Source organism: Antedon mediterranea, chromosome 4 (assembly GCF_964355755.1).
Source record: "Antedon mediterranea chromosome 4, ecAntMedi1.1, whole genome shotgun sequence".
Taxonomy (NCBI): domain Eukaryota; kingdom Metazoa; phylum Echinodermata; class Crinoidea; order Comatulida; family Antedonidae; genus Antedon; species Antedon mediterranea.
In genome coordinates, this window is record NC_092673.1 from 6,805,554 (window position 1) to 6,832,688 (window position 27,135).

The following is a 27,135-nucleotide window of genomic DNA, read 5'->3' on the forward strand; positions in this document are numbered from 1 at the left end:
CATGAGAAATAATAATTGAGACTCATCATCTCAAGGGTGTTATACGCGTTAATTAAGGAAGCTGATGCGGTAATTGTAACGATCTAAAAATCGAAGTCGATAACCGAATCTTTTGTTAAATATCTTGAATTTAGGCCTATACTCCAAGAAACATTTTTCTAAAAGAATTAACTAAATTCATTAACATTAATAATAATCATTTTCATTAAATATTTTCTCTCAAATGCTCCTCACTGGCCTTTTTAGTCTTGAGGACAACAAATATGAGCTTAACAACACAAGGTGACAACATAGGCCTATAGCAACATAAGAAATAAATAGTTTTAATCAACTAAATATTTCTATTTATAAAAATTATTTAAAATAAGCAAAATAAAATTATTAGGCCTATATTATTTTGCTTATTTTAAATAGGTGATAAATCAATTATAACGAATCAAATATATAGACACAACTTGATATAATATTAATATCTAAAATGAAAATTATGAATATTTAAAGAGTTGGTGGAAAAGTATCCCCCACCCTCTGAATCTGCCATTCTATTGTTGTGGGTGTCATGTCTGACGTCATAATAAGATGAAAAGTAGGGCAGGTAGATACGACCATGACCGATAGCTAAATATAAGAAGTTTCCACGAGACAGCTGGAGCACTAACAAAAGTAGTCTTTAAATTATAAATGTGCAGTTATTTAATTCCTTGATGGAAAAACTCCTAATAAAATTGCATTTAAATAAGTTTATTTTTATTTCTGAATGATATATGACAACTGCTGATTGGCTGAATTGCGCGTAACGTTGTTACTGCCTAGAATGGCGGTTAAATGACCAATTTTGACTTGCTGTTTGATAGATTAACGTCGCATAGACCTGAATAAATAATAGATTGATGCAGTGTTTATGACAGTTCGTTTTCATCACGATGCCATTAGATAACATTTCACGCCGCTAGCCAAGCAAAATGATGAATCGTCTCTATGCACTGAATAAATGGCGCATTAACAGCGCGCGTCGTATAGCAGGCAATGAATAATTTTAACCAATCAGTATTATCGTTCTATAACATGCATAAGACTGTGTGAAGCAGGCTAATGAAACAAGAATTGACAAGGAGGTCACGTGATTGAAACTAAAAGAAACATGATCAATTTGTACTTTTAGTTTGTGCATTAATCACTTAGGCTAAAAGTAATATTTAATGAGTAACATACTCGGGGCACAAAGAAAGCATCAAATCAACAAATGAAAGTAAATGACGCTCAGAAAAATCATAATTAGACAGTCATTTCGAGTAAACTTTGTTTATGTTACTCCCAATTTGGGTCTTAATACATTGTCGTATCACGACAGATCGCATTAGATCAGGTAGAACTCATTAGAAGACAATATATCAAGCAATTATTAACGGCTTCAGCAACCTTGCTATTTTCTCTGATTTTTTATATTCCTTTTCAATTCAATACAAAATCCATTTAGTATGTTTATTATTGTAAGGCGACACGATTGCATGAGATACTGAGTGTGCTTTTAGTGAAAGTAAATACGATTTCATCGTAATGTACGTAAATTAAAATGCAAGGAAATCGTGTCGGGTCGCGATCTATATAATATCATATTTGATATTGTTGATGTCATGTTTGAATGGAACTATTGACAGACCTTGAGAATCGTTTATTAGTATTAACTGTCTTTAATAACCCAGATAAATTAATATTCAATTTGATTACTAAAATAAATAAACAAAACTGTCCGTTACATTTTTAAATTCGAGAAGTGGGGGACCACACCCATCTGAGAACCGAACGTGTGCGAGAGGGGCTTGAGTTTTGATTAGAAATGACACTCAATAATATTATGTTTGTGGGGGGGGGGGGGGGGCTTTATTAATTAATTTAGTCAGGGAATTTGCATAGTTATACTGACATATTAAGTATAATAGTTTAAAAAATATGTCTTTGTTTTAATCATCAAAAAACAGGTTAGACGTGTTATGCAAAACCCTATTTTAAAGTACACTAACGTATTAGTAATCTAAAAAACTACCTCTTCTCAATTTCAGACGTTAGTGAATATTGGCTGACGATGACGAGATTAACGACGTCTTGTATGATCAGCCTAGGTACTCTACTACTAATGCGACTAATATAATTGGCTTCAAATGAAAATTGACGATAATGGAAAATTTGCGTAACATATGAAACAATTTGGATTCGCGTTCGAGTGATGTCGATAATGCATTGGAGAAATGAAGCAGTTTTTTTTATTCAAAACCAGGTTGACGCGAAAGTTAGCATGACTTATAGAACAAACTGTACATGAGATACGTCATAGATTAATGGAAATAATTCCAAGTTAGAGTGGTCTACTAAATATGCTAAACAATTAGATGATTTTTGTAAGCAGAGAGATTGCTGATATACAAGAATGGAAAGTGACAACAAACACGAATAATCATCGCTAAGGGTTGAAACGTATAACAATGGGATGAAATAAAGCGGTTCTCTAACCTTGTTTTCCACAAAATCAATGAATCGAAATGTTTTACTATAATATGTGACTTATCTAACAAAGAATCGTGATAGCCTATGAAATGGTAAATCCTTTCTCTGTAGTGTAGTCAATCACTGTAAAGGGGAATTTAACTATAAGCATCATAACTATTACATGGATGTACCCGGTCAAAAACAATGACAAAGGTTTGTGTCGAGCGCAGTTACTACTAATGTGTTTTTGCTGATAATGCACGAACAATGTGTGCGATTGATTGAGGAACGATTAAAATAGACCCAAAGTAATGTTAGCATACTGCGTTAATGTATCCGAACAGCGATCCAGAAAATTACTCTAGGCCTTTGCTAAGTATCATGCAAATATATACGGATTATGTTCTAGATATTTTTTTAAAAGGTAATGCATGATCCATTATGAACCGTAGTAAAGTGGATTCTATTTTTTCTTTGGTAATCCTAGAATATATATTTCTTTCTCTGGGATCTATCAACGTAGAAGCTTTGGCTAAGGGGTCTCCAGCCCTAAAGGCATTAGTAATATAGTGTTTAGTGCCTTTTTCCTTTCCCCGTCTGTTTTCTCCGAGTTTTTTTTTTATAATATCGAGATTCAACTAAGTGCTTTTATATCAATAACCATTAATTCTTAAGCTGACGTTTCTTTGAATGACACGTGGTCTCGCGAATGTTACCCCAGAAAAAATAGATTTAAGACGCTTGAATGAGATTGCTGAGCAGCAATAATCATTAGCTACGTTCTTGTTTACAAATTCGATACAAGTCATCTAATACAATCTAATGTAATATCTTAAATAGAATAAGAGCCGTTTCATTCCGCCACTGATTGTTTTCAATAAATTATCTGATGTAATGAAAACAAGATCTATAGTTCCACTTATTGACGATAATCTTCATAGATTAAACGTGATAAGACGAGAGTAATAATTCGGTGACATAAATTGCAATTGTGGTTTCCATGTAGTTAAAGAACATTCTTTAATGTCGCATTTAATTCAGAAAATTATATCTTATTTTGGTTATTTAAATACGATGAAAGTTAATCAATCAGATTTAAATATACATTCGATTAAACTCGGGACGTTTCGCGAGGATGTTGGCATGCCACACCTCTCATAACAGGGAATTTTGGACAGAATATCAATTTATTTAGCTGATAAACAACCCCTTCCGATGATAAATCCAGTTAAAAAATTGATAGATCCAGGCCGATGGAGACGAGAGCTTTTCCGAAGGTGCAGAGAGTGTCCAGAGGAGCAGAGTTTCCGGAGAAGCAGAGAGTGTCCGAAGAAGCCGAGTGTCCGGAGGAACATAGAGTGTCCAGGGGAGCAGAGAGTCTCTGAAGAAACAGAGAGTGGGAGGAGCAGACAGTGACTGGAGGAGCAGAGAGTGTCCGGAAGAGCAGAGAGTGTCCGGAGAAGCAGAGTGTCCGGAGGAGCAGAGAGTGACTGGAAGGGCATAGAGTTTCCGGAGAAGCATAGAGTTTCCGGAGGAGCAGAGAGTGTTAGGAGGAGCCGAGAGTGACTGGAAGAGCATAGAGAGTCCGGAGAACTAGAGAGTGTCCGGAGGAACAGAGAGTGACTGGAGGAGTATAGAGTGACTGGAGGAGCATAGAGAGTCCGGATGAGCAGAGAGTGTCCGGAGGAGCAGAGAGTGGCCGAGGAGCAGAGAGTGACTGGAGGAGCCGAGATTGCCCGGTAAAGCCGAGAATACCCAAGAGAACCGAGAGTTACCGATAGTTCCTATACTCACAGATTACCGATGGCAATGTTACGATTTTAATGATTATTTATTTTATTAAACACGTAAACAACGAGTAAAACAAACTTTACGAATTATAGGCCTAAATACTAATCTCTTAAAATGTCCACTGCGACCTAATTACATTACGTATTACTGTATAGATAAATGATAAAGAAAAATCCAAGATAAACTATAATTAAAGAAAGATTTTTAACAGTATTCGACAGAATGAGGTGTTCCATTTAACAACTCAATCTTGAACTAACTATCATGTAATTCACTTGTTTAGGGGCATTGACTTTGACGAAGTAAGTCGATTGAAGAAATACCGCAATTGATAGATAGATGAATACCATCAGTTAATGAGTAGATGATTATTAAATTCATTAAATTGATCATCAATGAACTCAATTCGTTCTTAATGATATCAACTCTCGCATATTGCAGTTATAATACGTCCAGGTACGCGCAACACACCGAAACGTTCGCTAATTGGATAAACGATTACCACGTGATACAGGATTTTACTTCGAAATATCGTCTTCAGGATCATCAAGATGTTGTCATGACGACGATTAAGAATCATCAATTGGTTCGATTGCCTCTTATATATTATTGATATCGCCATATCCGATCATGATGTTATTACATTATAAATTCGAATTGACGATTAAATTCTAGAATGCATTTTAACGTTACGTTATTAAAGTATTAATCTGGTTTTTAAAACATTTTCTTCGGCCATCGGAATATCAAACGTGCAGGTAAAGTATAAAATTCGACCTCCACTTATTGAAGAAAACGTGTGTGTTCTAACGCTAATGGAACGAGTATGACACTACAAGCTACAGTGAAATTAATATCTACACAAATCATTTTAATGCTGAAGATAATAAGTATATATATAATTTATACTGTCAATGCGATTAATGGTTTTACTACCATGCGAAAGAGTATACTTGTCAGTTCCATAAAATATAGGCGTGAAACACATTCAAAGTAGTACTGATGATGACAAAATATACACAAATGTTCACTCCTTTTTAGTGTGACAGATGATAAATACATTGTACACCATAGAGCCCGTAGTTCCCCACAAGAAAAACTCTTACCGCACCACAACGCAACGCAAGGACACTCTTCAATTAATTCTAAAGCGTGGTTCCCACTAGCGACGCAACACAAGTGAATTGACCAATCACAAGCGATGGCTTATTCGCTTGTGATTGCTAACCGTCTATAACTTCGCTTGTCATTGGTTAAAACGCTTGCGTTGCGTTTACGTCCTTGCGTTACGTTCTAGTGGGAACCAAGCTTTACAAGAAGATCACCGTTGCGAACGACGTATACGTAAGCAGAAAATAGTGTTGAATAACATACGTCTACGTCGTGCACCACGCGCGTGCTTTCGTCGTCCGATCCACTTGCGACAATCAATGTTATTTTCTTACGGCACTTGCGTCAATACGTGGCGTCTACATCATTGTGGTGCGCTGCGCACTAGTGGAAAACAAGAAGCTTAAAGGGACACCTTCGTGACTCAACAAAGTAGTCCTACCTCATTAAAAAGGGAGCCCCTGAATAGGTTCTACTTTAGGGGAATTGTAATGTGTTTTTGACGGTTTTGGCGTTCCATGCATTTCTAAGCAGGTCAATATAGCACTATTTTTATATCCCTCATCTGTTTCCTTGAAATTGAAAAACATGTATCTAAAAAAAGTACAGTATGTGATTCCTCCGAGATGAGTGATGATTTAGGCTCAGGAGATAAAACATGGCGCCAAGCAGGCAATGGGCGCTGCACGGCAAGGTAAAGATAAGAAATGTATTAGAAAAACTGATTCATAAGTATAATGATAGAGTACACAACGATTGATATTATAAGATGTGCTGTCTGATTGAGAAGATATTGACCTTGAAGAATAAACAAAACTCTTTGATTGATTTCAATTTAAAAAAAAAAGTTTTCATGAATTGAAGAATTTGCGTCCTCGGTACGGTAACGTTTGCCTACTCGTGAGGTGGGCCTCTGTGCTATATTTTGTATTGAATGAAAAGCTGGCCGAAGGAGGGTTGGTTGGTTGAACATTGCAAGGATTTCCTCTATTTCAAATAATAGAATTGTTGTTATTCATTGCAAAAAAAGTGATTTTGTTTAGGAGAACAATATGGCGTCGATGTTGCAGATACTATGAAGAGGGAGGAAAGGAGAGGTGGATGGTGACATCCATTTATTTATTATGACGATTGACGATGAAGAAGATCAGGAAAATAAGAGGGAGGGGTTTGGTGGGTACATAGCACACGTATGACTGGGGGCGGCGGATAGAACATTTCGGAGGACATGTGATGAAGAAAATAATACACTGATGAAATTATATATTAGTAAATAACAATAATTCGTTTTAAATAACTTAAATAGTACAGTAGGCCTAGTATGTTATGAGTGAATAAATTGCTTTACATGGGGTAGACACCTGACCTAGTTCCATCAATCCTCACTACACCCATCCCCTACACGTGGGGACCCGATCTACCATTTTCAATTTACGTTTCTAAATGGGCATATCGAAAGGTTGTCAACACGTTGGCATCTACACAAAAATACTCGCCATACCATCCACTATCACATGTATTCCCAAATGTAGATTAAAACACATGTAACTATGTCAAAACACTCCAGTACGACAAACAACAAATCACAAACATTTCAAACCCCAATCTTTTGACGAGGAGGTGATGAAAGGATGCTCGATTAGGGTTTCATGTTTAGCCTCTGTTTTCCACCTTGCTGTTTTAGGTAAGAGCATAGAGGTAAGCGCAACGCAAGCGCGAGTTGACCAATGACAATTCGGATTCTCCATCTCCATCCTTGCATGTGACTGGTCAAATTACTTGTGCTGCGCTTTACGTCCTTGAGTTCGTTGTATATTTTCAATATGTTGATATGACGTAACGTAAGTATAACGTCGCGCTAAGCACGGATTATCTTGTGCTTGGTCAAATTGCTGGAAACCTTATAGAATGGAAACCGAGTCAACCATAATGTTGAATAAATGACTCGAAATCAGTTGCAGACGAGTACACTTGATTTTTAGTTTCCTTCTTTGTCGATTGTACACTATAATAACCTATTTTGTACCATTTTACCTTAAATGCTTATAAGTTTAAACTGTGAACGTATGCATAACGAAAAGGTTATTGCGAATTTTATATTTTTAAAATAAGAACAACAATTCCTCACGACTGTAAACATTATTAATTTATTAATATAAGGACCAATTGCCTATATATTAAAATAAAATACTCGAATGAATGATCGTTAATAACAGGCGTAACACATTTTAGGCCTATGTTAATATTTTAATCGTTTAGTTGAGATATAATCAGACATTTATAAGTAGGCGTCGATTAACGCCAGCAACTAAAAGAGTGTTTTTTATTTTGTTGTAATTTTGTTTTAATAGACTCGTTAATTAACAAAAATAAAGTAGCACTTTAGACATTAGATGTTTTAATGTGCATGACGGCATGTCCTATATAAACACTACCGGTATATTAATTACAATATAGCCTACCATCCAAAATATTTTTAAGAATTTAGATATAGGCCTACTAGACCTATACAATAAAATGAACAATTAAAGTTAACAGAACATACCAGCAAGTCGAACTATACCAAGAATAAGGAATATTAATTCATAAATTATACGGTACTAATTAAACAGATTAATGTAGTGCCTATTATATGTTCGTATTTAGCTTAAATTAGTATTTTGAAGCTACTTTGTTTCCACGTAGATAGCCGCCCGTATAGATTATAATTAGTTTCTTTTATTGGTAATTTGATAAAATCTAAACTACTTAATGGGAAACATAATTAGCAATAGTTTATTTTTGTAAGCTGAAAGAAGAGCAAACAAGTTGAACGTACAGTACGGTATACCTTTATTTAAAGCTTGATTCACATAGTATTCGGAACGAACGCGCTGCCAATTCTACGAATAAAGCTTGGTTCTCAGATCGCAACGCAAAGACGCAAGCACAACACAATCGAGTTGACCAATGACAAGCAACAGTTCGGATAATCCATACCTTGTGATTGGTCAAATTACTTGCGTTGTGCTTACGTGTTTCTCGATTCGCGTACGCCTCTGTATCCCCGTGCACATGACATCAGTGTCATAGGCAACTTATAAAAAACTGTTTCGCATAATGTCACCATGTATAGTAACGCCTGTACGCTGAGGATGGGTTATAATCAGAGCCTATTTATTAAAGGCGTCACATGTGATATATAATTATGTAACACTCTATTACCTAAATTGTATACGCGATGCTGGATAATCGCCTATCATCAATGCTTGAAGACGAGTTATTCAGTCATCGTAAAAAAGGGGAAGTACCGTAATTCTTGTATCATCGTGTAAGACAAATTGCCGACGGGTACCTTATCCTGTCAATCAATTCAATCTCCAATGTTTATATCCACAAATCGAGTGCGGAGTACGTCAATATAGGTCTAATTAATGGTTTAATGAAGCCTATGCGTCGTGCAAATAGAATTTAATTCAAATACTGTCTCGCGACTTTATTCTCGGACCATTAGAATCAATCGGTAATCAATACGATACTGATATACGTATATAATACAGTTGATTAATTCTGTATAAATAATTGCATGAACGTGAAACACACGACGTTTGCGTCAACGGATCCGTAACAGACGACTGTTAAAATAGACTAGACTATATTACGCAATAAGCAGCTGCACACGAGATATATGCACTAATTGCGTCCCATAATATATGGATATTGGTGTGAACTACGATGACTTCACTAAAAATATTGTGGAGTTGGTTAAACTGTAAACAAAAGCAGATCTCCCCTTTTATTGAATGCCAACTTGCATAGAAATTACAACATAAATTAGCGCCCTCACCGGTTTATTATGATTTTATACCAAACTCATGTAGACGTCTGTTCACCGTTTCCTTCAAGGTCAAATACAGTACAATATTATATATATTATATGTGTGGGTGCCTTCTAAGATCAAATACAGTACAATATTATATATATATATATATGTTTCACCAAGTAAGGTGGAATATTGAGAACATGAGTGTCAGAAAAAAGAAAGGGGGGAAAGAGGGTGAACTGAAAGTAATTCGAACTATACACAGGCTTCATTCATACAAATTATTACTTGCATAATTCTGAAAAAAAAACATATTCTTTCAACATAATATAGATAGAAAATGTTTGGTCAATTATATCCACCTTGGAATGTGTACTGAATAAGGGCTGGCTATAGTGTTATACATTAAATACATTTACAACACATTGCATCAATTGTTCGTTTCACACGATAAAGTGTCATTTTAATATTGGGTCCCTAAATAAATAGAGGTATACCTGAATATGGGTGTTCTAATTATGGTACCGTGTAACAACAGTAGGGGTTCTCCATTTCTCCTATATACAGAGAAGTGAGTATATACATACTTTTTTCCCCATGCGATGTATTCGATTTGTCGATGTTCATTATATAACAATATAACAGCCTTAAACGCTATTCTAAATTGAATTCTTTAAATTTAATGCATAATGTCAGTTATCTTGTGATATTTTACAGAAAAAAACGCCACCTTTGATAACTTCGTCATGAAAGTCTGAATGTTGTATATAGCGGGGCCTAGGATTTAGTCTAAACAGCAAGACGATATTTTTACATGATAGACACAATACTGGTAATGCAGGCTAACCATCAGCGCAAGGTCGGTGGTCAAATGTATGGGGGTTGGTTCGAGTCACACTCGAGAATTACTTTCTGTTCTCAATGTAGGTCTACTTAGTACAAAGTACAACACTACGTCAGAGTAGGGTCAACATCTGACCAATACTCAACTCTCTGAAAATCTACTCAACAGTATACTTAAATACATCATCATGTAGGCTAACAAAATAAAAGTTACATATATCATAGAGGTTACAGCTCAAAATGAGACTGTGGGGGTTATGAAGCACTTCCCGATTATGAATTAGTTCACTTGCGAAATCATCAATAATTTAATTAAAATTTAAATTGCTTTAATTAGCAATCTATTAACGTACATATCTCGACTGTACACTTTTCCCATTAACACTCGCTTTCGGAACTGCGAATATTAAAGCCAAGATGATATGGCTGGGGAGTGTAACTTCTAATAAAATATATCCAAAGTCTATCATTTACGTTTGATTAAAATTAATTTCCGTCTGCAGGAAAGAGAGTGTGTTAACGTTCTCCAATTAGACTGAATCTATTAATGAAAAGGCCTAAGCCTAAAGCGACCACTCATAATGCTTTATTGACGAAACTGTTGAAGCTTACGGCAAGAAATCATTAACACATCTTGCAAACATTATATTAATTAGAAATAGTTGCGCAAAATAGGTTGTGAAAGTTCTTGTCGTTTATTGGCCGCTATTTTTTCATTAGTTTAATATGATTTATGAAATAAGTTTATGTATTAGTGGAAAGCAATAATAATCTATGTTTCGCTTTCTTGCTACATTGTCTGACGAGAAAAGGAAACAGAAAAATGCTCGCGTACAAAAAAATGTACGGTTTAAACAGTGTTTGAACGCGCGCGTCCAATTCGCGTGTTTTGGGGGTTTCATCTGATGATATGATAAATTTAAAGTAGTTCATGTAGACTTTTAGTAGACTTCTTCTTAAGTCGTAATATACCGTTGAGTTGATAGTTGCTAGATATGTCAAGCGTCACATAAGTTATCTTAAGCTTAATTTCACAAGTTACTATAGTGAAAACGTCGTATATTTCTGAACCCCACCTTAAACAAAGATGGGGGAAGGGATGGGCGTGAATCAAACATCTGAAATAGATTCACGAAAGCAGAAAGCAGCCTATAACAGAAACATTGATATAAATGGCGCTGTGGCAATTCAGGAAGGGAGAAGGATCAGATGGAAAATAGAAATATTAGTGGAAGAAGTTAAACTATTAAATTCAATAAAATGGTGACTCACCTCAAATAGTCTTTTTTACACAGGATCATTCCCCTCTTCGAATAGCACGATGGCCCAATATCCCCAAGTTGCGCATCACAACACGCGCATTTCAGACACCCGGTATGCCAATAATTATCAACAGCAAACAGTAAAAACCTGTCCACAATGCTGCTTCCACATCCCGCGCAAAATCTGGCAGACGATGAATTCATACTGTTAGCTGTGTTTGCGTTTGGTCTCATATTTTCTTTACTTTCTGAAGACGCTGCAAAAAAGAAAATGGGTTTCTTAAGTAGTTAATTTTTACAAGAAAAATTCGAACAATTTAAATTTCTGGCTCGGGAATAGTTAGGCCAACGGAATGTAAAATACAAGTGAAAGACTTAATTACAATTAGTGAAGGTGCTTGTTGTACATGCTTGATCGAGCTTCAGATGAACAAGTTTAAACTAAATAGAAATTGTCGCCCGACCTACATCTTCGGCTTGATAGGAAAATACGGGTTTCGCACACTGAATATCTAAACGCGTTCAATTAACGGGATCTTTAACAGCCCGTCTTACAACTAAACGGCTTAAATTATTTTATTAAGACGCAATAAACGCCATGGTGACGAATCCATTATACGACGAAACATAGGCAATATGCCATGTGAACTATTTCAGTCAGTTTATATTACGTTAGGCTTAATCTAATTGTGTGTTTTCTTGTTGATCGACGCATTGGACCCCACTTATCTGGTCAGAGGTAAGCCCTGGACATCTGGCCTACCTGATTATAGCCGAGGTCTAAAGTAATGGTAGAAAAACATCATTAATTTTTATTTCACTATAGATATTCCACTTAATACTGTCAGCTGCGGGTCTAATTGGGACAATTAAAGGTAGAAGCTACTCCTCGACCACCCACAGAGACTGCGGATTCCAAAACACTGTATAATACTGCGACGCGAGAGGTTGCAGCGGTTCGTACGAGATGGCTACAATTATCTTCGCAAAGAACATTCACTTATCGTGAATTTTTAGGGTCGGTTAATTTCAGGTCACCGATTATCAGTAATAACATATTCAATAATAACATGAATTCAATAAACCTGCGTTCTAGAATCAGATATCGCATATTCGCCTTGGCGTTAGCGAACGTTAAAGGACGGTATAACGAAGGACGAACGCAAATAGGCCTACAGTCCCAATAATGAATGTGTGACGGTATTTTGATTAAATTCATAACTCTACCTAACATGAGCTACAGTCATATTCGAAAACAGAATCACAATTATATAGAATGCATTTATAGAAACACAGTACCTAATGCCTTTCCGTTTAGCATATCGGACAAGGCCTCCTACAGGAAAATATTTCTCTTTTCGTAAAAACAAAATTCCATCCAGTGATATCTCAAATCGTCCATCAGAAAACACAGTGGTTCAATTTACAATGCACTTACCTTATGTCATGTCAAAAATGAGGGACATTAATATTATGTGATGTACATTTCTTTATCTCATTGTTTTCATAAGTCCCTTGGCATAATCCTGAGCACAAACACGTTTTTAATTTCTCGGGATTCTATGATTTATAAAGCTTTTAAGATGACAGCGTGATGGACGACGTTTTTTTTTATTGTGATTGTTCGTTTATTATACAGATTCATAAATAGATCAAAGGTATGGTACGCCATTTATCGGTTTATAACTTTAAAACATCACCAGGTCTCAAGGAATACATTGCGTGATACGTATTCTTTCTGTTAACATTTTTATGACAATCCTTCGTTTATTATACAACACATTCACAAATGTAAAAGTATGGTACGCCAATTATCTTAATAACTTTCGATTATGACACACTCTGTCTGTTTCATAGTCATCGCCTCGACCTATCCATCCACCTTGATACGTTGTCCGAGGAATCGAGTGACTAACGTCCCGATATGCAAACACAAATGAATATATAGTTGTTTTATTTATTCCATTATTGTTTTATAAGAACTCAATGGAAATGTATTAATTATTTATAGTTGTAGCTTATTTTGAATTTAAAATTAGCTTGAAAACGGTAGACCTCCGTTTAATTTTTCTAAGGTCAAGGACCTTTTGTCTTTGTACGCCGCCGCACAACACGAGAAACAAGTACGTTCGATAATGGCTGTGTATAAGGCCTGTTCACACACATTTGTAAACGGAATGCAAGCCCAATGACATTACATTTTTTTGTCTGAAGAGGAGTTCATTTCTATACAACCAAGGCCAAGTAATATACACCGTCTGAATAACAAAACAAACGTGCTACATAATCACTTTTTATAATACACTCACTATACTAAAACAAACATTCTATAGACACGAGACACGAAAAAGCATCGTTATTGAAGCGCACAGGCAAAGAAGCGTTTTGTACCGAGGAGTGCATACAAATCGAATCAAAGCCATGGGTAGGCTTCAACAATACTGAGTGTAATGTTACAATTTAAACTGTTGGTTATGTTATTTTGAAGTATCGTGTAGTGTACACTCAGGGAATTAACGTATGCATTAATGTGCAGGAAGAATTCAAATAATTTCGTACCAGAAAATCCGCGGTGCAGTTTATCCGTAGAAAAGAAACAAGATCAGGCATAATGGCTAGCTACCAAGAAATTTGTATAAGTAGTCCGGTTCAACCATCACACTTTTTAGGCGTATAAAGCATTTTCTAGCCCGACACTGGTTGTCCAAATTCAAGATATTAAATTAAACGTAAAAAAAAAGCATAGCGGGGCGAAAGAGTGTACTGGGACAGAAAAAGGAATAGGGCTGACATTAATTGTGTTATAGAGACCATAAATGTATAAATTATCAATAACACCTAAAAATATGTTACTCTCTCCTCCTAAACCACACGTTAAAGCATTTCCAATTTAATTCCCATTTTCACTCATTCGAGTATTTTGTAGAACAATTTCACAATCGGGCCGGTCACAAGGACGTCATCATAAATTCACTAATTAGATAGTTCCTGACCATTGAATGGGTATTGTAACCCGACCAATTTATGAAACGTAAATATATTAAGCCAAACAGTATTCGGCCTACCGCATAAAAAAAAAAGTTCTCCCCAGCCTAATCATATGTTTTATGAGGATAACTTGGAAGCTATCCCAAAGGCAACGTCTTTAGTACCATCAAAGGATAACATCTCTATGTCCTAATCTGTGTGTTTCTGCCATGTGGTAAAATACATTAGAAAAAACGTAAACTTGTCCTGTCATGTGTGAACATACTTTTCCATGTTCCAATCTCAACCGATGACACCTTTCGATATTTCAACACGTTTCAATGAAAATAATCAGCCGACATTATGACAACAACACGATTCAATAATAAAGTAACATGGTACTCTAGTCTTGATAGGGTTTTAAACTATGGACATACTGTCCAGCAATCAGTACGCAGAGGACTGGCCCGGCATTTTGTTAAATATGTTTCGCTAATAGTAATAATTCAGGCGAGGGGCGACTAGGTCTAAAATTCGCACGAGGAGCGCCTAGGTCTAATAATTTGCACGAGGGGCGCCTAGGTCTAATAATTCGCACGAGGGGCGACTGGGTCTAATAATTCGCACGAGGGGCGCCGAGGTCTAATAATTCGCACGAGGGGCGCCGAGGTCTCATAATTCGCTCGATTGAGGGGCGCCGAGGTCTAATAATTCGAACCAGGGGCGCCGAGGTGAAATAACTGAGGCGACGGGCGCCTACGTCTCCAGGGTTCAAGTCTCCCTTTATTAATTTATTTTAACAAATAAATCAATTATTAAGTGATATGAAAACGTTCTTTTTCCCTGTGTGTGGGTGTGTATGTGTGTTGGAGAGGGAGGGGGAGGGCGTTGAAAGAAAGGATTAATTTACGCGCTCCTCTTCCAATCCTCACCTAAAGTACGTTCTTCCATTCTTTAGTAAAAAAATGTAAAAATAATCTCAATGCATTACGACTATAATGACATGATAAAAATACAATGGATGAGCTCAATTTTAAAACCTTTAAGAAAAATATATATAATAGTAATAATACGGACTGTCGTTTATAAAACCTTTTGTAATCTAATTGCATAAGTTTAGTCTAAACACAGGTTCGATAGTTAACGGATACTATATATAAGGTAATCGATTACAGCGACTCATTGTTCGATGTTCTTATCTACACGAAGCGGAACGAACAAGACGGCTTTGAAATAATCTATAGTAAGCAGGTAGTGTTTTCTGGTTAAAAAAAGATTAAACATATTGCCCTTGGACTCTATCATTATCATCCCGATATCAAAACAAGCCACAACACCGGGAATGAAAACATGGAGAAGAGGAAGCAGGCCTGGAAAGTGGGAAACAGCCGCTAGATGGCTTCCTCCCACGAACAAAGTTTTACCGTTATCTGGCGTTTCGATAGACGCAATCTAAGCATAATTTCCTTACTTCTCGCGTACAAACCTCCTCAGAACAAAGCCCTCTACACGCAATATTAACGGAAACGCCCGCTAATACTCTCATCTTTCCGAGATGCTGCTATTAAGATGATTAAATAACAACAACAGATAACGGAAACAATTGAAACAATGTACAACATAGAATTTAGTGATAAGACAATTTCTGTATTTATGACGTTGACTGCGTTTCCTCCTGTCCGCAGTGATTATTGATGATATGGTTGTGGTTAAAGTAATCGAAGATACAAATTGACGTCTAAAAAATGTGATAAAATAGATAAAAATGCCTGCGATAACTATCAAAAAAAATATATACAATAAAATTTTAAAAATATGTATATTACGCGCTAATAATATAAAACGAGTGTTTAAGTAATAGGCCTATAAAAGAAAGTCGTATGAACACGTGCCGTAAATTAATAAAAACGATATAAAAAGGTTTGTTGTTAGGGCGCTGCAGTGACCAATTAATATTTAGATGCGTACGGACACACGTAGTTTAATTAAGCGGCAAACAACCAACCATGCGTATAAACGATCGTCTGCAATTTAAATAATAATATGGAGAGAGATGTTCTTTTACAGTGTACAGTGTATATGTGAATACAGGTCACAAGCGTGTGTTCGCGTGGAGTACATTCATGTCAGGCCCGTGACGTGTGGAAAGGCCGTGTCCACACGTGCTGAAAAAGGTCACGTCAGTCAACGCATAGAATGATTGGCATGGGAAAAGGAAAAACACTAAACTTGAGTTACGCCCTGTGATTTCTTTCAAAAGTTGAACACCACTTCCGTAATATTCCCAACTATCATGGTCTACAAAAGCATGTTGTCTGCAAACCAACTACAGTTATACGAAATCCCGCGTAAATGCGTTTCATTAAAAGATAAATTGTTTATAATGTTTAAGCTTTCGAGTTAGAGTGGTGCGTGTATTTGTCTGTGTGTTTTAATTTACATTCCACTCAAAAGCTTTGTACATGTCCACATATGGCCATTCTTTACTGCCTGCTATATGCATTACTCAATTACAGCATATTAATTCCATTGTTTAATTTCATGCATCAGTGAAATTAATTAGTAAATTAAATTGAAAATTATGAATTTATATTTAATATTCACAATCAGTGAATCATCGAAGTTAAATGGATGGCCTTAGTAAAAAGAGACAACAAGGTTGATATCACAATTATGTTTATTTTTTAAAGACAGAATATCGGCAAAATGAAATGTCCATTATCAGACATTACAGTATAAAAATTCATCGGTTGATCGGTTTCAACGTCTTACACGAGTCTGCGCATGCTCACCAGATTGATAACTTTACGCGCTTCGTTAATAAACGCGTTTACTTCATACAATTCCCGTTTGTATATGTTTCTAATGTTAAACATGAAGGTACTGCAAAAAACGCCTTTTTTATACACTTCCTTTTTGGCTTGGCAATGTTACTATGATGTTAAAGGTGAACGTACTGCAAAACGCGTTTATTTCATATAATATACCTCCTTTTTGGCAATGTTGCTACATGAACGCACTGCATAACGCGTTTATTTGATACACCTCCGTTTTTGGCAATGTTACTAACTGTTAAACGTGAACGTACTGCGCTCTCAGTTAAAACGCGTTTACATTGACATTCACCCCCGCATTCACCTCTATTTTGGCAATGCTATTAACGTTATCGTCAGTCGTATCCCTCGATTGAAACGCTTATACTACACACAACTCCATTTTGGTATATTGCTATGTTAAACGTAAACGTATAGCGCTTAATTGAAACGTGTTTATTCGTACATAACATTTTTTTCGGCGTGAACACGTTTCACACATAATATCTCTACCCATGTTACACTGCGAAGTTCTTTTTTTGCCAGTTAAGGTTTTCAGTATACTCTCAAGTTTTCAATAAAAACATTGGAAATTAAACGGCCGCGTAAAGATCAAAAACCCCGATGATAAGTGGTTTAATTAAATAGATTAGCAAGTGACAAAATCCAGGACTAACAATTAACTCATTACAGCTGGAGGTCATGCATTAATACATTAAAAAGAAAAAAAAAACAATTCGTAAACATGCGGTGCGGTTACGGAATCGTGTTTAGGATTAGAAAATTAAAAATGAAGTGGGTCGAAAACTTTATAAATGATCTTTAGACGGTTTATTAAAATGTACTAATACAAGATAATTAATAATAAATAATAATTATAATAAAAAAAACCAAAAGATTACGGCACACTAATGAAAATATCAGTTATCAATGTTTGTGGATCAAAACGGTGCTAAAGAAAAACCAAATCTCTTCAGCAGAAGCTATGACCTGCAGGTAGGTTGATGTTATATATCATGATGTGATATCATAGCGTAACTGCTGTAACGCGATACATCGTTTAATGTGTTTTACATGGCCATTGCTATGACGCGATAAAGCGTTTGAAGTGTTATTTTACTATGAAGCAACACCGCACAGCGTTTGATGTGGAACGCCATACCAACACTACTATGACTAGACACATGAATGTTTGATGTGAAACGTCATAGCACCACTACTATGACGCGACACAGCGTTTGATTTGGGCACGTAATAGCACCACTACTATATGACGAGACACAACGTTTGATGTGAAACGTCATAGCACCACTACTATGACGCGACACAGCGTTTGATGTGGGCACGTAATAGCATCACTGCTATGACGCGATACAGCGTTTGATGTGGCACGTCATAGTACCGCTACTATGACGCAACACAGCATTTGATGTGGCAAGTCACATCACCAATATTATGACGCGACACAGCGTTTGATGTAGCACGTAATAGCACCACTACTATGACGCGATACAGCGTTTGATGTAGCACGTAATAGCACCACTACTATGACGCGATACAGAATTTTTATGTGGCACGTCATAGCTAGCACCACTACTATGACGCGACACAGCGTTTGATGTGGCACGTCATATCACCACTACTTTGACGTGACACATTGTTTGATGTGGCACGTCATATCACCATAATGACGCGACACAGCATTTGATGTGGTACGTCATGATATCACCATTACTATGACGCGATACAGCGTTTGATGTGACACGTTATATCACCACTATTATGAGGCGACACAGCGTTTGATTTGATACGTCATATCACCACTACATGATATGAGGGTACTGTGTTTTTAGTGTGCGACTTTATAAACATAGGCCGGTGTATAAACATTTCAAAATGATACAATTAATATTATTATTAATATTGATATTGAGCATATTAACATTCAGAATGAAATAAATTGAGCGTAACGTTGAGAATCCACATTTTAGGATGAGGAGAAACCGGAGGACTGTATTCTTCCTTTTTAGGTGAATCATTTTATACAACTAACTTGTTATAATACTAGTATTAGTAATATCAATATTAAAAATGCGGAAAAAAGACAAATACGATATTTACGAACACTTTCATAATAATTCGGTGTACTGTTTTCAAACATGACATTCTCAATCAAGATAACACGTTTATACTTTTTTTCATGTACGTACTTTCATTTATAACTAAAGTGGTTATAATTGCCGCCCCACCCAATACGTCTACAAAAAGTCCACTTCTAATTTCCATAGCTTTCCTTATCTTCACACAGATTTCAACTCAGTCAAAATATTTCAACCAATTTCGACATGAATTCCTTATCTATTACCTTATCGCTACTTAATTAAATTAATCAAATTAATTAAATTTGTCTGAACGCTTGTAAGTGATTCTGTGCCGGCAACGTCCTTCGCAATGCTAACAGTCGATGAGGCGTTTTCAGTTTGTTTTGATGTATATTCTACGTTAAATTGCGGCTTGTTTTTCGCACGTGATTTTTTGTAAAGGTTTACAGAAGGGTCTGTCAGCCGGCGGCGGAAGAGTGTCAAACTATATGAAACCGTCATCTGCGTAACATACGAATTGACGTGGAGTAAATTATAGTGTGAACAGAACAAGTACATTTTAACGCTTTAGAAAACACCTTTTGATTGGTTCTTTTAAAACAAGGCTTAAAGTCAGTTTTATGATGGGCCAAGTACTGCTAACTTTGGTGAGATAGGTCACCAACTAAACAAGGTAAACTACGTAAGCCTGAACTTAACTTTCATAATGATGCTCTTAAAAAGTACAATGCCATTGATGTTCAATAACATTTTACGTGAATATATCAAATCAAAAACAATTATTGTTGTTGTTACATAGCTTACTGGTGTTGCAGTCTTCACATCCTATATAAAATTACATCTGTTTCTTTAAAATATACAAGGTACATAGAGCGTCCAACATTAATTATGAAATCAAATGCGTGCCATCATGATTTTGTTTAATTTAAATCCAATATTGTTCATCTAAATAATTTAATTAAAAACTGTGTTTTTACACTGTTTAATTGTGAATAATTAATGTTGTTAAATTGCCATGATACTGCCATTTTTCAAGAGAGTTTCACCACTTCTAAAATGGCTTTAAAGGCCTGTGTGGGAGTACGGTACTATAGGCCTACAGTACTCGTTGTTTTAAAATAATTAAATGTATATCTTTTTTTAAATAATTAAAATTTAATTTGGTTATTTGTTATAAGAAATATTAAACTTTATTGCTTATCATGGGATATAAGGCAATTCAATCATTCTTTATTCACGAATACAAATTTGTACACAAAGTTTACATTCAATCCAGGTCAATATTTGGAACTTAAACAAGAAGGCACAATTAAAATACAATGAATATACAAAATAAAGATAAAAACATGTTCCTCCCAGTCTACTCTATTTAAAGTCATCACATGATCATTGACACTGGCGTTCCATACATTGTATAAACAGGCCAGGGTCGTGTTGGATATAGTTTTCTTTAAATTCTTAAATTGGGATATACTAACTTTAAGCATTGATAAAGACGAATTTCGTTTCCCTTTAACAACCGTCTTAAAGTGTACTACATAAGCCTACGCCGTCTTTGATACATTAAAAATGTATACTACATTTTCGTGGTATTGCTAAATCTTTAATTTCACGCGAACCAATTAGCCTACATCAAACAATACGTCAAAACAATAATATGCCAATTTCATTAGAATCTCCCCATGACGAACGCTGGGAGCTTGATTTGTGGTTAATACTACATATCGGCTTAGGGCTGAACGAAATTAATCACGGCAGGACTAGACAAACGGACCGTAAAACAAGTACTTATTAGTCGGGACGGCCAGGCAGGTCAACCTCCGCCAGACCAACGTTAAACGTATATGAAACCAGTGAATTATATCGCGATCGAATCGCTAGGGCAACCAGTGGAGTTTCTAAATTTAAGAACAACTAAATTCAGATAGCAAAAACATAAGCGAGATACGTTCTTGGGAAATCGTACCCTAAAATAACACGCTGCTGACACGGTGGTCTTGTAATTATGTTTCAGCAATCAACTTCATCTCGTCCGAATCGTGTTCTCTTTATCATGAACGTTTAGGCTAGAGTGATTAAAATGAAAGATTGACTTGTCATGGATAAACGGTATACACAGGTTTTTTTAACCACAGTTGTATTTACATAGGCTCAAACATAAAAAGCCCTATCCATTTGGAATCACATACATGTAGGCCTTCGTGTATACAACCGTCCGTATGTTTTGTGTTATACCAACATGACTCATCGAGTAATGTAAATAAGTTATGGAGTTGCATAAGTGTAATAAAAAGGTAATGTTTATATGTAATATTTATGATTTTGTACTTTGTAATTATGAATTATTAAACAATACAATAAAATCTAGTTAATATAGGCCTTGTATAAGTTATATCAATAATTTAAGGACGAAAGGGGAGAAAAAACTAACAATATTGATATAAAATACAGATGTTTTGGATGGTCCTAAACATTTCCTTCTGGACACCCCCTATATTAGGGGACACTTTTCTGTGAAACGAACAAGAGAAAATGTTTTAAACACTGCAAACGTTTATTCAAGAAACACTTCTATTATTATGAAAAGGGGAAACTGTGTTGGGTCCCCGGGGTGTCCCTTGTAGGGCTCATTTCTACTTTACTTGACTCGTGCGCGCCAAAATGATTAGGAACAGTATATTTGTTCTGTTTATAAAAACAACGTATTGAATATTAAAATTGTGACCGTTCAAACGGAGTTTGCATCGCAAAAAGTTTTATAAACTTTCGTACAGAAGGGGCACTGTACATTATGGTTAATTAATAATAGTCTTTTGTAATTACACATGTTTACCACCACCACACACATACAACACACCTTTTCCTTCTACCTCAGGTGAATCGGTCAATCATCGGCCGCTGATATTATTGTTGGGTTAATGGAGAATACTGTAAACCATGTGTAAACAAACCTTTGTGGGACAGTGGGCTATTAATGATTAACGTTACTGGTACGTGTTGCTAGTATTTTTTATGTATAAAATCTGACCACATGTGTAGATCAGTTCGTATACAATTAAATCAAAACGACGAATTTACAATATAGGTCTACCTGTATGTGAAAAGGGAATGTTCAGAGGGCCTGCCTCTGGAAAATACACACTATGCAAAATAATGTATTGGCCTAACAGATTCAGTTTGGCATTTAATTCTACAATTTGTATGAATACATACTTCTTCCACTTAAAATGGTTAGGCCTAAAACCACTTGGATACTGATAGTTACTAACTGGCTATATCTACAGTTGTATCGTACCAGGGATGAGTAGGCCCCTATTTATTACCTTTTTTCAATTGTTCGTAAATAAGACAGGACCACAATGTAAAACATATTATTTTCTTATACCTGATTGTGAAATCCTGAATAAATATGTTATTAAATAACTTAATAAGGCCTACTATTTGTCAATATCTCCCGTATCGGAACCCTCATTATGTACAGATACGGTACCGTATAAGTTGTCTATATTCGTGGCTAACTGCGCCTTTCAGAAAAACAAACAATACACTTTATATCGTATACTATATTCAACATGCTTTTACATGTATAATAATAGTAGTCATTCACAACGTAATTATGTATTGTATAAGCAACAAGGTATACGGATTAGGGACAGACAGTACTAACAGTAAAGTAATCATCCATGAGTCTACGATATACAGTATTTAATACAGTAGGCCTACAAGAAAGGCTTTAAAAGCTCAATGATATGTATAAAGAGTAGGCTACAGTAGTTTTGGCAAAACGATTTTGAATGTCGTTAATATACGTAAGTACGTATTCAATGGTCTAGGTATCGATACAAAACAATTCTTACTTTTAATTTGACATGGTTGAAACAAATATTAGTTAGTATTGCTTTTTAAATTTTATACTTATTTTACCAACGAGCGACGTGTCAAACATTGTGTTATATTGGAAATGGATAATAACCAAAATTACGAACGTTTAATGAACAAAATAATAGCTGTGAGAATACAGGAATAGTATGTGGACATCGATAAACTCATATAGTCTATTAGAAACGAGATTAATTTCATCTACTTGCCAAAATATTAACGCAAGACTACTGCGGTATAATTACATTTATTAATACCAAGAATAGTAATTCATTGGCATGACTATTAATGGGAGTTTTAATACGTTAATATGTGTGGCATCAATCATCTCTACGATAGACGGCGGCCGTAAAATAATTACCGCACCATACCGCGTTGTTCTTAATAATTAACACTCACACTGGCGTATGTTGTGTTGTACGCATGGTGACTGTAAACACTGTGTATTTCTCACGAGTGTGGGAACGAGGGACGGTCGATGGAGTAGGAGAAATACTGGGAATAACAAGGGATTGTGGGAGGGAGGGGGGGGGATAATTGGATATATAATACACAAGTCTCAAAATAATTGGGTTTTAAATAAAATGAAACGAGGAATAGACATGTTGAACAGCGGTCTCTAAAAGGTAAAGACGGTTGGAAAAAGCTCCAATCAGTGGGTGATGATAGAGAGATGGTAAATACTCTGAAAGCAGAATATTTCGGGTTCGAATCTCAGTTGGGGGGACTTTTTCTTATATACTCACAAACATACTTTCCTCTTTCATCGTTTATAAGTTAATTAATTGTCAGTATATCACTGGGTGTTTAGAGTTTATCTAGAGGCCTGTAAATGATAAGTATGTACACAATCAATAATGGTACAATGTATTTATAGTGAAAAGAACATTACTTACCAGTTTCGAACATTAACTTAGAATGTGTCGATGGACCGTTTGACATCATCGATCACTGAATGAATTTAGTCTATAATAAATCACAAATAAACAAAATCGCCTTGGTCCTTATTCAACATTTATGGTCATCAGTGGGTCCAAAATAGCGAGAATCTGACGGTAAGTCCACAAGTGAAAAATGATAGGTTTTCCTCCTTGCTATCTACACTGCTGCGAATTGTATGCTGTAGTAGATAGGAATAAATATCGTGCTTATTAAGTTTTAACTCTATCTATTAAGCCTGGTAGAGAATTGTATTATCCTCCGATGATTTGTCAGTGAAAGATCAGCATTTATACCTACAATTTAAATCCAATAACCATAGAAACAAAGCAAAGAACGCACTTAATACTCGAGAATCTTGCAAGCCTCTAAGCTTACCAAGCTAGGCCTAAGAACGTAGACTAGTTCAGCTATGTATCCTCGACGTTCGCCGTGCCAGCTCCGGTCGTGCACTGCTAGATTCCTGATCACTTAGCCGATTTTAATCGTATCGTCTGAAACGGCCTGTCACTCGATACTACAATTCAATGAAATGGACTAGTTTTAGCTGAGAATTAATCACATGTGCTGAGAGCTTTTCCTTCACTACGTTGCACATTCAATAACAACTAAACGGGCGCTATTTCATATATCATGTGTTATTATATTCTTCGGTCAATTGGAAGCGTCTATTATTAAGTAGGGGGATTATTAATCATGCACGTACAAACTATAAACATATATAATTCCAATTACAACCAAAACTCATTACAAATATGTTTTCAACATGGTATATATACCTAAATACATGTTATTGTATATATGTTCATGCATAGATTATCAAATTACAGGCCACAGTGAATTCAAATAATACAATTTTCACCGCTGAAAATTATGGACTAATCTACATTAACAGTGGTTTTGTTTTGATACATATTATACATTAATGAAAATTCATTCGGAACACTTGCCTTTACGTTTAATTGACAACGTAATCAATTACTCCTAGGCAGTGTAGGTAATTACTTTGTTGTTTTTTTTTACATTTAAGGGTCCAATTATTTGTTCAGTTCTAATACGTTCGTCCATTTGAACCAGCTGCCAGTCTGAGATTCTATCCGAAAATCGGAAATTAGCTCTCCGTAAGATTTATCATCGAAATTGTTCACCTTATTGAATAATTCTCATTTCGGTTTACAAACGAAAGAAACTAATTTTCGTGTACATCGAGTAGAGATATCGAATAGATGACAATCATAAAGCAAATTGAGATACGCGTGGCGCATGCGCGAAATAAACTAATTAACTACGGCTTATTGACTAAGAATCAAATAATCAATTTTTAAATTAACTCAGGAGGATATTTAATTTAAAGTAACATAAAAGCAGCGATATGTCTCCAGTTACTAAATTGAGCATAGAATATTATATTTTTACAATTGAAGGGGAGAATAAGGAATTATTAATTACTGGGTGTAAACATTCATAACACTAGTTTAATTAATTATTTCATTTATTGATTCAATATATTCAAACAAATTAACTTTACTCTTTAGAATTTCACAATTTAAACCGTCAGTAAACTACAGAGAAACACCACACTATAGAGGGGGTACTTGAAATTAACAGGAACCTAGCTTTATTCTTCCAGTATGTGTGGCCTATAATTATTATAATAATGTATTGTAAATGCTGTAGCTAAATTAAACATCCTGGGGTAAACGTCTTAAATCGCGTGTACCTTAGTTCATGTAGCACCAACGTCACAACTACAGTAGGCCTAAACATTCAATAAAATTTTAAGCGGTCAGTTTATGTACTTGAGTTCCTGTACAAAATATTGTTTTTTTTAAATTCAAGACAGCAACACAAGAAACAATAAGCAATGTATTTCATAAGAAGTAAATTCGAGACACTTGCACTGTGATGAATGGTTAGTGCACTGCCAATGCTAATTTTTTTTTCGGGCCGGCCATACGTTTTGATTTTAATCTTGCTTATGTTATTTATATCGCCATTGAGATCCACCCACAACATTGCAATATTTTCAGTAACTTTAATGCCGAATGTTCTGTACGATATCGGACAAAGGACATCATTTATTCAGTTTCTAGACAAGTTATAAGATACAGTTCATAGCGTGAATTACATATAGTGTATCATTTTAAAGTAAAGAATACAGTGTCACATATGACACTGTTATGTGAAAGCATGCAAAACAGAGGCACTAGGTGTAACTTTAATATAATTTGACATTTTGAATAATATCTGAAATCCGTATGATTGCCAATTGACATTTATATTAGTTAAACATATTACGGAATATCATTGGATATTAAGACAAGTCTTAATTAATTTGGTTTATTAAAAAATATAGGAATATTACTTATTGGACTGTCATCAATGTTGATGATTTTAATATCGAGGCGTAGAAACAAACTGACACCTCTCATAGAAATTTGACAGAAAATATTTTTTAATATTTGTCTCGTTTCAAATCTATCTATTTTCATGAATACTGTAAAGTTTTAATTTCCTTAGGAGAAATTTAATTAGAAGATAGTCTAACAATCCAGTCGCTTTGCGGTAGTTCTACTGGCACTTTATCAAACTAAGTCGTTATAATTAGGCAGATGACGTCATTATGTCAATCATTTATCGCCATATCATAGATTTAATAAATAACTGAGTTAGAAAGGGAATGTGTCCTATACTTTTGATTTGATTTTTACGACAGATATCACAAGGACATCACTCGATATTAAAAAAAACACAGAATTTAATAACCAAACCGACAGTCTCATCTGAAGAGTCCAGTGCAATCATCGTAATTAAGTTACTAATATTACGTGCGTACTCTTCCTAATAAAGATATTGGTATAGATAACTTTATATACTGTATGAAATTTGCTTATTATTATCCTTTCCGTCGTTTTCATTAAAACTTTACAAAAATGATATTAATGATTGATATGAATTGACATTCTTATAAATTATTTGCCATTTCATTTTTAATATCATCATCATCTTTAACAGATGAAATTACGTTATAAAACCATCACTGCACATATATGCTTAATTTAACGTAAACATACGGGACAATAGACAGGTTTTAGTAATGAAAAGAGACGAGGTAAGTAATATAAAGTCAAAATAGTGACAC

General features: G+C 35.3%; 1 protein-coding gene across 2 annotated transcripts in view; it reads right to left on the reverse strand.

Annotated features, from left to right (window-relative positions):
- Positions 1-27,135, reverse strand: part of LOC140046503 (LIM domain transcription factor LMO4-like) — a 50,170-nt gene that overhangs the window by 18,801 nt on the left and 4,234 nt on the right. Inside the window, exons 2-3 of one of the 2 annotated variants that reach the window (XM_072091163.1) lie at positions 23,951-24,510; positions 11,304-11,550 (exon numbers count right to left, since the gene is read on the reverse strand). In XM_072091163.1, the coding sequence (XP_071947264.1) occupies positions 11,304-11,550; positions 23,951-23,999 (296 nt within the window). In that variant the 5' untranslated portion in view covers positions 24,000-24,510. Of the gene's footprint in view, positions 1-11,303; positions 11,551-23,950; positions 24,599-27,135 lie in introns of those variants that run through there. The other variant, XM_072091162.1, reaches the window with a different exon arrangement.